This window comes from Sinocyclocheilus grahami, unplaced genomic scaffold, assembly GCF_001515645.1.
Source record: "Sinocyclocheilus grahami isolate Dianchi unplaced genomic scaffold, SAMN03320097.WGS_v1.1 scaffold94.1, whole genome shotgun sequence".
NCBI lineage: Eukaryota > Metazoa > Chordata > Actinopteri > Cypriniformes > Cyprinidae > Sinocyclocheilus > Sinocyclocheilus grahami.
The window spans coordinates 372,437-386,158 of NW_015505273.1; the positions used below are offsets into that span (position 1 = coordinate 372,437).

Here is a 13,722-nt window from a genome sequence, read left to right on the forward strand (position 1 = left end):
GAAAAATAAAACTATTTTACAGGGCCCTAAATATTTAATTTTGTGAAACTTTTCTTAAAAGTTTCTACTTACTTCATTTGTTTCACAATGGTGCTCTTCCCTGATTCACCCGCACCTGAAGAGAGAAGAAAAGAGTGTCAATGAAAAATGCAGAGCAAGCAGTCAAATAAAACAAAATACTGGTGTATCTTAAAAAATATAAAGAAGAAATAAAAAAAAACAACAACTATCAAATAAAAATAGCTCCTATAGTGTATCGCCAATTTCAGTGCATATCAACATTCATACAGATGGGCGATCTCAAATACTCTGTGCATGATATATCATATCTGAAGTGTGGAGGCTGTACGTGTGCTTATATTGAAAGACTCTGTACTTCGTCCGCTCCTGAAGATGACTTCAGTCTAATACTGCCCACTGAAGCTGTGCCAAAACATCTGCTGTCAAAACTCAGCTTCTTGTTGATGAAGCCCGGCCACGGCTCTCCGCTTGTTGTTATTTCCACTGCACAGAAGCCTGATGTTCTGAGAGGACGCTCACAAGTTCACCCATGTATACACAAAAGGTCTGAGAACGGTTCGGATTATTCCTGCATGAAGTAATGAGCTCTGTCTGTCAATGTCGTAAAAGCACAGCTCTGAGCGGTTCTGCATCTGAAAGTGCTGAGAGAACAAAAACCTCTTTTTCTTCTTTTATATATATTACTGAGATTTGAAAATACACTGAAAAGAATCTTTGCAAATATGATTGTTAACAAACTGTAAATGCAAAAAAAAGTATGAGCTACTTGACTCAGAAAACATTAAAGCAGCACTATGTAACTTTTGTCGCTCTAGCAGTTAATAAACAGAACTGCACACATCCCGCGGAAGAACATTCCAACCGGAGCTACTTCTCTAAGTGTATGTCTCTGGCGATTCACGCAGGTATGTGTTCCTCCGCAGCAGTGACGACCTGACCAGGCTACAATAGTCCAAATATAAGTACTTATTATAAGTGTACCGTAGTGATTCGGAATAAGACAAAAACGCGGTTTGGAAGATGAATTCATGATGTACTCGCTCATTATATACATTTTGCTAATTTTGAACACAGAAAAAGTTACATAGTGCTGTTTTAAGCATCTTTCTTCCACCAATATGTGGCAAATGTGTCAATTTAGCTACAACTGGTGATTCCAGCTAAAGCTCTGCAGAGAAAGATCTGCTGACTGTCTAGTTCAGTACTGGCTAATATTTGAACACTAGAATTAACTAAGGACAATGCAGACGGGCAGTAATGGTAGAATTTGAACTATGATGACTTCTAGTCTGTAGAGGCAGATCACCACCACCAATGAAGTTTATTTAAAATCATGCCACATAACATCAGTCTTCATGTGCATCGTGGCAGTAATCACTTCCAAAATCCACACATGATGAAAAACAATCAGAGAATAGGAGACGTTTCTTTTTAATGACCTATATATAGACGCCATAGAGTATTTACTGTAGACCGGCAGAGCGCCAAACATGATCCCCGCAAGACACAAACTCAATTCTGGCCAGCTTTGGAACCTTGTATTACATATGCAATACATTCAATTTCATTTAATGCAAGTCTAAGTGATTGAAGTGTGAAAGGCACATGTAGGTTTAGGTTTTTTTTTTTTTTGATTTAGCAATCTGACTGAAGCCCTTATCCCTAAACACTAAAGCTTTATATATAATAATAGTGATGCAAAACAACAAACATCACTAATTTTCTTATCTTCTGATGCGCAACAATCTAAAACCTATATGGCTGAATATTGAGGACTCATAAGAATGAATCAAATATCAACACAAAATCCACCGAGGTCGTCTCTCTGTTCACTCCACCTCTCCAAGTAAATAAAGAGCAAACGTGTCATCTTTTATGGTGTAATCCATAAAAACTAACCTGGCTTTCCTCTCCAGCCCGGAAGAAACACTAACTCGTATAGGATGCATCCATCCACTAGAGTAATTGCCTTTCATGTTGGCTCCATAAGTAACATCAGCTTTCAGGCAGACTTCTAGTCAGAGGAACTAGGAGGGATATAGCTCAGGTCAGGACTAATGGCCTCGTTTGATCTCGCTGGCCCACGTCATTTCAGCAAGATTAATCCCTTTGCTACGTTGTAGCTGTTTGAACTTCGCTTACGTTGGACTGGAGCAAATTCATCAATAGAGACCTGGTTTTCAGTAGCAGATGAAAAACATACATTCTGCTGATAAAAAATAATTTTAAAACACTACTCAAACTGCTTGCTTCTTAAACATTATTATTAGATTGTTTTGAGAGAAGTCTCTTATGTTCACCAAGGCTGCATTTATTTGATCAAAAATGGTAATATTGTGAAATATTATCGCAATTTCAAATAACTGTTTTCTACTTGAATATATTTATATACAAATGTAATTTATTCCTTTGATGCGCAGCTGAATTTTCAGCATCATTACTCCAGTCTTCAGTGTCACATGATCCTTCAGAAGGATCTTGCTGCTCAAGAAACATTTCTGATTTTCAGTGTTTAAAACAGTTGTGCTGCTTCATATCTTTAATTTCAACATCTACTAATACATTTTTACATTTTGAAGTTGCTTCTGTTAACATTAGATAATAAGCTATGAACTAACTTGACTAATGATCAATATATAATTCATATTTAATATTAATACAGGTATTTCTATTCATTTACAAGTATGGTTCAGTATTATTTTTTTTAAATAGTAAAGCACTATTTTAGTTTTTGTTCAGTATCCATTTTCGGTTGATGAATCGGGATCGGTCAGTGTGGTCCAACCCAGCTCTCATATCGGTCAAATCCACCATCGGTCGACCTCTAGGAGAGACTGTTGTTTCTGCTGGAGGAAGTTCAGGTGTCCCTGTGGAACGGGACGGAACAGTAATGAAGTCTGCAGAGCTCGAGGACAGCTGGGAATCCTAATCAGATAACTTAAATCACGCCTGAGGAGGGAAAGCTTAATTACAACTGCTGCTCTTGTTTTCGAACTCTCAACAAGACTTTATTTTTCTTCGCTCCTAATTCTTTTAGTCCAGCATTAAGCCTGTCGGGGCTCTCAGCACCTCCTCTTGCTCTCTCGGGCCCCAGTGCTCTCTTCCCACACTTGTTTTTCTCTCCTTTGATCGCTTTTTGTACTGGAACGAAGAAGTCAGTCAGAGACTCTCAGCAGACAACTTCACCGGTCTCCTGAGGCTCCACTCTCCCTCTTCATCTTCTTTACCATCCCATTACATTTTCCTCATGCAGATTTGTTGTCTCTTGATTATCAAATTATAGCTTTGCACGAAGCAACCAACTAGTGCACACACACACACGCGCACACACACAGACATAAAAACAGCTGCTATAAGAAAATACTAGATTCTAATAATACTCAAAAGGACACTTCCCTCGCCTGTGAATTACATCCCTCACTAATTAAATACAGTGTCACACATATCATGATCAATGCTCAGTCATATTTAAATGCTGAATCATGCACTCAATGATTGTAGGAGGGTGATTTCTGCTTTTCACGCCCACATCACATGTATCTTACTTGGTATAATCAGATAAATAACAACTTGAAAAGATAGAAATCATATTCATTAATCATACAGATAGATGGTATTAGTTTGTCGCTGTAAGAGCAATATGCATACAGCATTTTTTCCTATACTTTTCCTTTGTTTTCTATATGCAAGCATGAGCTAGATGGACGTGTTTGACCATTTCGCTCGCATCTCGCGTCCTTTGCAGCATCTCATGCATGACAGTGTTCTAAAAACGTCTCATGGTTTCCAAAACTGATTTCAACATTAGTAATAATCAGAAATGTTTCTTGAACAGCAAATCAGCATATTAGAATGATTTCTGAAGATCATGTGACACTGAAGACTGGAGTAATGATGCTGAAAATTCAGTTTTGCATCACACGTATAAATTACATCTTAAACTATATTCAAACAGAAAACAGTTATTTTAAACTGTAAAAATATTTACAATATTAATGTTTTTCCTGTATTATTTTTTGTGAGCTTAATGCACCTTTCTATAGAAACTCCACCATAGCATATTCATGTCTCAAAAGTTCAAAAGGTGCTGCAGAACAGGAATGATCCCGAGGGCAGTTTTAGAGAAAACCAGAGAAACCGTAGTGTTTCCCCGCGTTACTCTACACCGTGAACAGAGTAGATGTATGCGTGCATTTCTCCAGTGCTGTGAGGCATTTATAATACCACCAGCAACTTAAAGGTCAGAAGTTCCTATTATAAAAACACCTAGATCTTCCTGAACGCTGATGACTAAGAAGCTTTGCTTCTCCAGTTCTATTATTCATCCTAATACAATGGCAGCTTCCTCTTTGTGTGCCTGATTCAGGCAGACAGCTCCCAACTGTCTCATGCTCCTGTCGCTGCTGTGGAGGAAGCGAGCGGAAATGGCAAACCAGAGCTGGCAGTAAAGGTCTGCACAGGCATTCAAATCCAGCCTGCATACCAGACCCCGCAACCCGACCCAGCACGACTGCCACCGCTGTCACATTTAAAACCTGAAACATGAAAGTCATGTCGGGGATCAGGCCTCACTTTTAGAGACAATCAGAAATGCTCTGTGCAGTTGTTAACAATGTCTGAAATCGCTGACACCTTTTTTTTTTTATTATTCATTCATTACAAGCCTAAATACCAAGTTATGAAGAAAACACTGATCTGAACATGGCCAGACATCTGACAACTTGAGTTGGGTCTGTAGATATATACATAGTTTTGCCTAGATTGTTTTACTTATTCTTTTAATCTAGAATTTTACATTAGTAAAAACCCCACATTAAGCAGATGCGCTTAACCACAGCAGTGTTATTTGAGTATTATTTATATATATACTACACTCTAAAAAATGCTGGGTTAAAAATAACCCAGCGCTGGGTTAAAAAGGGACAAACCCAGCTATTGGGTTGTTTTGACCCCGCGGTAGGGCTGGGCAAAAAAAACGATTTTCCGATTAATCGTTTTTTTAAATTACGTCGATTCGATATCGATTCTCAAAAGCCACAAATCAATCTTTTCCAGTATTTATTTCAGCACACATTTAAAACAAGTTCATAAGGCGCCATGATTTCCGCTATGAATGAATGGCGCGGCGCACTGTTTTGTTTACTACACACATACTAAAGCGCAGATGACGCTCGCGGTGTTTTCAGCTTCTGCCGTCTCACTATATGATGATATGAACACGAATGTCATCTTCAGCTGCTCTGAGAGTCACTTCATTAGCATTTACCATTTCATTTGAGAAATCTACCGTCATATCACATACACAGCAGCTGCAAGTTCTTCACGGCAACCCATCAAAATAAAAGTTTAGTTTAACGTTCTACTGTCAAAATATATGACTATTTAGCAGTCTTAAGACTCAATGCTACTACTGCTAATAAATATTAATACATCTTTATTTTTAAAGGAATAATCACATCTGTTTTCTTTTTCATTTTAACAGTAAACCTCTGTTGTGCAGCACTTTGTTTGCCAAAAAATAAAAGGTTTTAATTTTAATAAATTAAATTGATGTTTTATGCCTTCATCTGATTACCAGAAAAATTAAGAACATTTTATAGGGCCCTATTATTGTTTAAAAAAGGACCCTATACAAAAAAAAAAGAATAGGTTTAAAATACATAAAAATAATATTTTTGAATTAGCTTTTATAATTTCTATTTTAATTTTTGTTTAATTTTAAGTAAATGTATGTGCTTTCATCATTTATTTATTTTAATATTACCATTTAGGATTTTCATTTACTTCATTTTTTCTGGTAGTTTATTGCTTGAACTTTTAAACAATTTTTGTTTAAAGTTTTTTAATATTTATATTTGATTTCAGTTTTATTTCAATCATCAGCAATGTTTCTTAAATGTTTAGTGTTATTTAACAATAATAATCCTTATCCGAAGTAACAGTAACTACTTCCTGTGGTCATGGTTTAATAGCCCTTAACTTTAACCAATACACTCCAACACATTATGATATGCAGTAAAAATGAACAACTATATAGTCATTTTATTACCTTATACAAAAAAGTTAACTGTTTGAATTATCTGCTTATCTGTGTAGGGGGAAAAAATAATAAATGCTAACATTCATTTGACACTAAATTGCATTATTGCTATTATATAGGCCATCAGCCATTGAAATCCCATCCCATTTGAGCACTAATCCCAAGCAAATCAGATTTAGGACAGCACTAATCAAATATTCAAGTCAATTCGTAATACTTCTATATAACTTCGCTCTGATAACACAGTGCATTTTGTTTGTCGTTCATAATACCTGCTACTGCTCTGCTCAGTGGCTAAACCCATCCATGTTCAACCCTCAAGCACATAGATGAAACCTGACCATCAGCAATTACATCCCGCATCAATTTTCCAACACAAAACCCCTCATTTCCACAGATCCTCTTTTCTATCTTTGTGAAAGGGCCGGAAAACTTTTCTTGTCGTTCGAACACACTCTCGAGTAGTGCCACCGGGTACAGTGTATGTAATGAATCCTGAAGTGGAACAAATGAAAGACAGAAAAATGTGGGTCAGAAAGCCAGAGCGGCTCAGCAGTTCTGCATGCTGCACTGCAGTGGTGCACGAGCACGTCGACTCCCACTGCCTCACTCCTCCTGCAACCGTGCAGACTGCCAACCAAACAGCTTGTTAGAGCACATTTGAGTTTGAATCGTGCCGAGACACGTCGAGATGAGGCGTTTAGACGTGCATCTGAAGGTGTGCTGCGTAAATCACACTGGATTTCCTTCATTTATGCAGCTGTCAGGCTCAATAGCTCAAGCTCGTGTTTGTTTAGACAAACAGATTGAGCCAATAAAGAAACTGCTCCCGTTTCAAAAAAAAAACTCAAATTGCAATCGTACGGCTGAGCAAGAGACAGACTGTAGTTAATAAACAGGATAACCAAGGGCAAAGCTCAATCCAAATGGAAATGTTTGTTTAGAGAGGATCAGCTGGGAGACTGCAGTAATGCGATGCTGTACTAGCACATGTAATGAGAACTATAACTTCAACAGAATGATTGCAATTACAGACATTCATTTACCGTCTGTACTGTGAAAGATTGATCAGCACACAATATTCCAAAGAAAAACGTTGCTCGTAATTGTACAACAATGTACTTGAAATTATTTTTCTTTCCAACTATTGCCAAGAACAAACAAGTTACCGTTTAATATCAACCAAGTTTTTATAGATAATGCAGACTTTTGTCAAATCTAGACAATAACACAATTTTAATGCTGGTTGTGGTTAATATAATATAGGAAATAATAGCAAATAATGACAAAATCAGTTTTCTTCTAAAATACATCACATGACTAATGTAAAAATGCATTTGCATTCTATTTTACATTCGTAATTTGAAGTACATGTCATTTCAGGTCGAATAAAAATATTTGATTTGCATAATAGTGTTCTGTAAATATGGGTATTTATTCAAATAAAAGACCACAGAAACAGTACATTTTGCCACACTTCGTTTCCGGTTGACCGGAAAACAAACTACGACTAATTTCCTACTGATAGGTTAAGGCATAGATAATGTGGAAACTAGCAAACTCATTACCTGTGTGAAAATGTTCATCGAAAGTATGGCAAAATGTACTGTTTCTGTGGTCTTATTATTGGCATAAATATAAATTTACACTAGCATTTATCTAAAGAGACTTGGAGAAATAAAGAGCAGACAATACTGAGAAATCAAATTCCCCATGATCGTCTGACATATAACAGGGGAATGTAGTATAAAAAGCATTCTGTAAGTTTCAAAATTCAAAACTTTCTCATGTGTTTAAAAACAGCTTTTATTGAAACCAAGCTCAGAAAAGGACTCGTTTTGGAATGTGCCACTTTATGATGTAATAGTGTGGCTAAACCCCGCCTCCGCAGGAGAAGATCAACCCCTGCTTCTACATCACTTCCCGCCCACTGATACGCGCTTGTAGTAGGAAATACTAGAGAGACGCAAACACAGGATCACTCCATCAACAGAGCCATACAGATGGCATTACAAGATTACAAGACACTGTAGTGCAAGTTGTTAAAAATCTCTTTGTCTTTGAATTGCCTTCCTTGTGATCCTAACATATCTAGATCAGATGCGAGCGCTGTTGCATCATGTCACAAATCCATTTCTTTTTCAGGTACGAATGTTTGTATGTCAAAAATAGAGCGGGATATCAATTTACTGTCAATCCGTGCCACCTCCAGACAGAATTGCAGATTATAATGGGTTCTGATGTCTCGCTCGCGTCTGGTGTAAACACGGGGTAAAATGAGCAAAGAGCTCCAGATCGCGTCAGTGAAACACGGTTTGTTTGTTTGTTTGCTTTACTTTGCTACAGATTCACTTTTAAACAAGACAGTATGATGGAGTCTTTTCAGAGAGACTGAAAGTAAATGATGATGCAGCGCCGAGTCTGACTAGAGTGGATCCAAAAGTAATGTCGCAACACAGAAGTTATTATAATTATTAATAACACTATCAGTTATTTTAACAAGTGAAACTGTTAGTCAATCACAGCAGTGGGCGCTTGAATGCTCCCTGCCTATAAAAACCGACATTTGTAATGTGATGTACGGATGTAAAATGCAAATTACATTTCCGGTTGACTTTATTAACAATGTTGCATAAATTATCTACTACAACTAGTTTACTTCATAACTACTGATAAGTTATGGAATATACTGTATGTGTGTGTGTATATATATATATATATATATATATATATATATATATATATAGTAATGTGTAATATATAAATAATTTGGCAAAATGGACTGTATATATGTGGTCTTTTACTGGTATAAATATACATTTAGATACATTCACATTATCATTTATTTAGAGCGACTTAAAGTAAAAAGTAGACCTCATCATTGCAAATGCAAAACACATAAGCCTCCAGTGTTAATTTAAAACCTGTAAAACATATACATTTAAAATCTTTGATTTGCATTATTGGGTATATGAAATATAGGCTAGATCTTTCAAACAATTCACTAAAGTAACCAAAGCAACAAATATTTTCAGTCAAAAGACTGAGGTTTTAGTTCTCTAAATGGCCAAACAAGCCCATTCAAAGCATCTATGCGAGATGTGGTTGCATACTACGCTTGAAGTGACTATTGATGTGGCATTTCTGAAATGTCCTTTTCTTGTCTGCTCTTGCAGATGGGGCTAAAAACAGAAGCACACCATCACATCTCCCTGTGGGGATCAGGCTAACATCCCAGCATCTCTGACCTCGCGTGTTCCTCTGAGCACAGCTTACCCTCTTAATCCACACCAGCCATCAAATCTGACACACACCATTGTTACATTAAACCTGAAATGTGAATGTGTTTGAAAGAACAAAGTATGCGAGCAAATGTCTTTGACCAACTGTTCATTTGTTCATTGTGACTTCTCAATACACACGCCTGGTCTTTATGTGCATAAAATTAAATGTTTGTCTTTATAATCTTTCATCAAAATGTAATAACTTGCTTCAATTCTGAAACAATGTTCCTTTTCCGCTGACAACACATGAGCAAACCAATTTCCAACAAATAAAATCAACGCCATTTTTTTCCTGTTTCACTTGGAAATAAATCACATTACAGATAGAAAATGAGCTGTGCATGCCATTCCATGTTGTAACAGATTTGCAAAAACACAATCTCTTTTTACATAATAGAATTAAATGATTACATGCCAACAAGAATGGAAAAATCCGCACATTCAATATTTGCAAAATAGCTCTGTCTATATTTGATTGAGTCAATGTAATTCTGATGAACAGATTGTTCATTTTAACCGTTTAACCGGTTAACAGAGCGTAAAAATTGACCGATTAATACAATCAGTTAAACGGTTTAAAAACTCATTTAATTATTAATTTTTTCAGTAATTTATCAAAATATTTAAAAGGTTTGCTGCATGGTTAAAATACGCTATGCGTATTAAAAAAATTGTTTTTAGGGGGAAAAAAACAAGTCGCGTATAAGTCACATTTTTTATTTCATTCAGAAATAGGCCTAATGCCGCCGCGAAATGTTTACAAACATTATAATAAACACTGTAAACATAGCTAAGCTATTTTAGTTCCCCTCACTCCACAACAAAGCCTTTCAATGAACAGTATTTAGAAAAGAACCAGAATTAAAAATATAAGAAGCTATAGCAATATAAACGTCAAGCCAAAACGAACTCATTTAGGCTAAAACGAAACAAACCAACATTGGGTCTCTCATTCCACACAAAATCAAATGTTTCCGCATTCGCGATGTATTTGAATAGCAAAATATTATTAATTTATGTAGCCTACTTCACTCGCGTTCCAATATCCACGTAAAAAAAAATGTGTTGCATAACATCATGGCGGTACTGTGATAACGGCACAGATTTTACTACATATTTTTTTTACTAAATAGTATTTCTTCCATATGTTTGACTGACTGTATTTTATTATGATCATGAACAGGCTGCATTGTCAAGGTAGCAATGCTTAACGGAGTGCGCGCATGCGGCGCGATCACTTGAATTTTTTCCTTCTAACAGTGGAAGAAACTAGCTACTCCTTTATAATCAGAACTGTAAAAGGTTTGGCTTTATTTGCGTACATTCACAATAAAAACAAATCTTTGTGCTTTTGTAAAATAAGCCTAAAGAAAAATAGGATGTCGCTCTCTGCCGTCTGTTTCCTTTCGCGCAGCACAAAAATGAACCGAAGCTCTGCATATAGACTAGGCTACTAGTTGCACAGTTTTTCTTTCATTTTCTTAATTTATTATTTAAGTAAAAATATGTTTCTCGTATAGGCCTATTTATTCGTTATATAGGCTACCGCTCGCAGAAGCGCTGCAGGTGCATATATGATGACCATGTGAATCCTCATGTTCTGTTGTTTGCTGCTTTTTGCGCATGTAAAATGAATCCCCGCGAAACAAATGTTAGTATTTTTTTAATGGGTCACAGACACTTATCCTTTCTAATTCAATTCAATTCTAATTTAAAATAATCTTGTAGGTTAACGGTAGGGATGTAACGATTAACCTTGAGCCGGTTGAAAATCGATTTAAATGTGACGATTCAAATCGGTTGAGATGCTAAACAAATCGCGATTCAATTAGGGGTAGGAGTTTATATGAATGTATGTCTGAGGGAACTTACTGTCTTTCGATGGTATTTTTTCTTTCCTTCTTGCCTCTGTATAATGCATATCAGGGCTCCAGACTCATTCTTCCCACTGGTCGCTCTTTTGCAACTAACTTTCTCAGCTGGTCACACGAGCACATGATTTGGTCGCAATATTTTTTTTTGCGCTACAACATGGGATTAATCAATGCATGCTGATGAACTTTTATCATAGTTTATAGTTATATGGAAATTAAAGTGATTACATTCAACCCGTTCTTTATCATCAGTAGTATTATTTGTGATTTGAATTTTGTGAATGGGAGTTTCTCTTTTGCCGTGTTAAGCCGCGGGCTTCGGATGCTTTCACTTTCGAATTCGCAATCTTGTTGTCACTGTTTTGCTTAAAAAGCTTGAAAAGTAAAACTAACGGTGACAGTGCTTGCATGTTTTTTTCCCCCCAAAAGAATACCAGCATGTTCACCTTCTCTGGTTTAAGAAGCGGTCTTTTACTTGACTTTCGCTTGAAAACCATCCATCGTTTTCTCAATATGCGTGTCATTTTTGCTGCTCGCTCGTGATGACGCGGCGAGTATACTCTCCAAGCGCCGTTTCGTTATGCTTTCAGTTTTGTTTGCCGTTTGATGTTTCTCATATGCAACAGAAATTGCAGCACTTATGAGTTGACCAACGCGGTGGTCGCGCCAGTGCGACCGCACACAAAATTGTCACACAGGCAGAAAAAGTGGTCGCAGTCTGGAGCCCTGCATATTAAAGTTCATATGTGCAGCGCTGCTTTGTTTACAGCGGAAACCAAGGAAATGCTTTAAGCGCCACCTGCTGGCAGAGAGTGAATCTGCATCTCATTCAGCTCGTCTGCTGTTTCGGTTTCATGCAGATATTTTTTATGCATAGTATCACACAACTGAAGTCAAACCATTCGGTTTTTGCTTCAAATTTCGAAATTATACAATCTAATTTAGATTAAAATCTGCTCGTGTTGCATGTATGCAGCATCTTTGTTTGGATCGTGATTAAAATCCAGTGGTTGCCTCTAATTTTAAATGGAAAGAGCACAGACAAAGCCTTAGTTTGTTTATATAAAGAGATTTATTTCATTTGTTTTACTTATTTATTTGATTTGGGGCTTGTTTTAAAATTTAAATTTAGTTTTGTTATTTACATTATATTTAAATTTTGTTATTTATCAAATGCTTTTATCCAAGGCGACTAACAAATGAGGACAATAGAAGCAATCAAAACCAACAAAAGAGCAATAATTTACAAGTGCTATATTAGTATATTATTATAGTGTTATATTTCAATTTCACAAAGAAACGTACAGTAGTTTGTCCAAGCAATAATAAAAGGACACATTTAATTTATAATTTGTCTTAAATTGTGAATCGAATCGAGAAATCAAAATCGTGAATCGAATCGTGAGTTGAGTGAATCGTTACATCCCTAGCTATTTCATAAGCTCTTTCTCTTTTTCTTTGTTAAAAAATATTTTAGTGAATTTTTACTAAATGTATGAAATAAGATAATTTAATATCAGAATTTTGATGTATGCTTGATTTTGAATTATTAAATTATTTATAATATATTGTCATTTTATTGGATATTTAAACATTTTAAAAAATGTAGTGTTTATGCATGTCTCATTTTTCATTATTAAATTTAATTATTTATATTATATTGCCATTATATTAGCCTTATAGATATTTTATGATAAATTCTTTCAGTTTTTTTTAAATAATTGACCATTTTCAGCAAATAATTTATGAAATAGGGTTATGCATGTTATATGCATGTCTCATTTTGCATTATTAAACTGAATAAATTATAATATATGGCATTATATTGGCCTTATAGGTATTTAATAATGAACTGTTTCCGTTTTTAAAACATTTACAGATTTTTTTTTATGAAATATTGTGTGAAATGTGGGTTAAATGCTCTTTTTACATTATTAAATTGAATTATTTATAATATATTATTATTATGGGCATTATATGGGCCATTGGCCATACTAAATACAGTATGCTACATTCATATCATATATTAGTTTGAGAATGTAAGCAAGTTTTGTTTTTTGTTTTTCTTACCAAGTACAACTGCTTTCTGCTGTATGCAGTGGTGCTTCACAAACATTGGAACTATGTGTCTGATATTAATTAACGTGATTTTATTTATCACAGAAAACCTGGAGGTAAACAGAATTTTATTCTAAAATGTGTATGTAGATTTTCTAGTGGTCATGACAACAGTAATTCATCAAATGATGGAGAAGAGCATTATAGCTAGGCACATATCCAGACACGTGCTGTAGTTAAGCATACTTTCTGCAATTCAAAGAGCCAATGTAAGTGTATATACTGATGTTGTAAGTCCTAGTAGAGTATGACAGAATGGGAGAGTCGGCTGTATCCTCCAAAACCAAACACTCAGAAACGGCCTACAAGATGAGAAACTGTCATTGCACAATTACCTAATTTGCATAATTCAACTAAGTGCTAAAATCAAATACACCATCAGGGG

At 35.7% G+C, this 13,722-nt stretch overlaps 1 protein-coding gene across 1 annotated transcript in view; it reads right to left on the reverse strand.

Annotated features, from left to right (window-relative positions):
- Nucleotides 1-13,722, reverse strand: part of gnai2b (guanine nucleotide binding protein (G protein), alpha inhibiting activity polypeptide 2b) — a 60,591-nt gene that overhangs the window by 21,542 nt on the left and 25,327 nt on the right. The window contains exon 2 of the mRNA XM_016275389.1: nt 73-115. Coding sequence (XP_016130875.1) covers nt 73-115 — 43 coding nt within the window. The remainder of the gene's footprint in view (nt 1-72; nt 116-13,722) is intronic.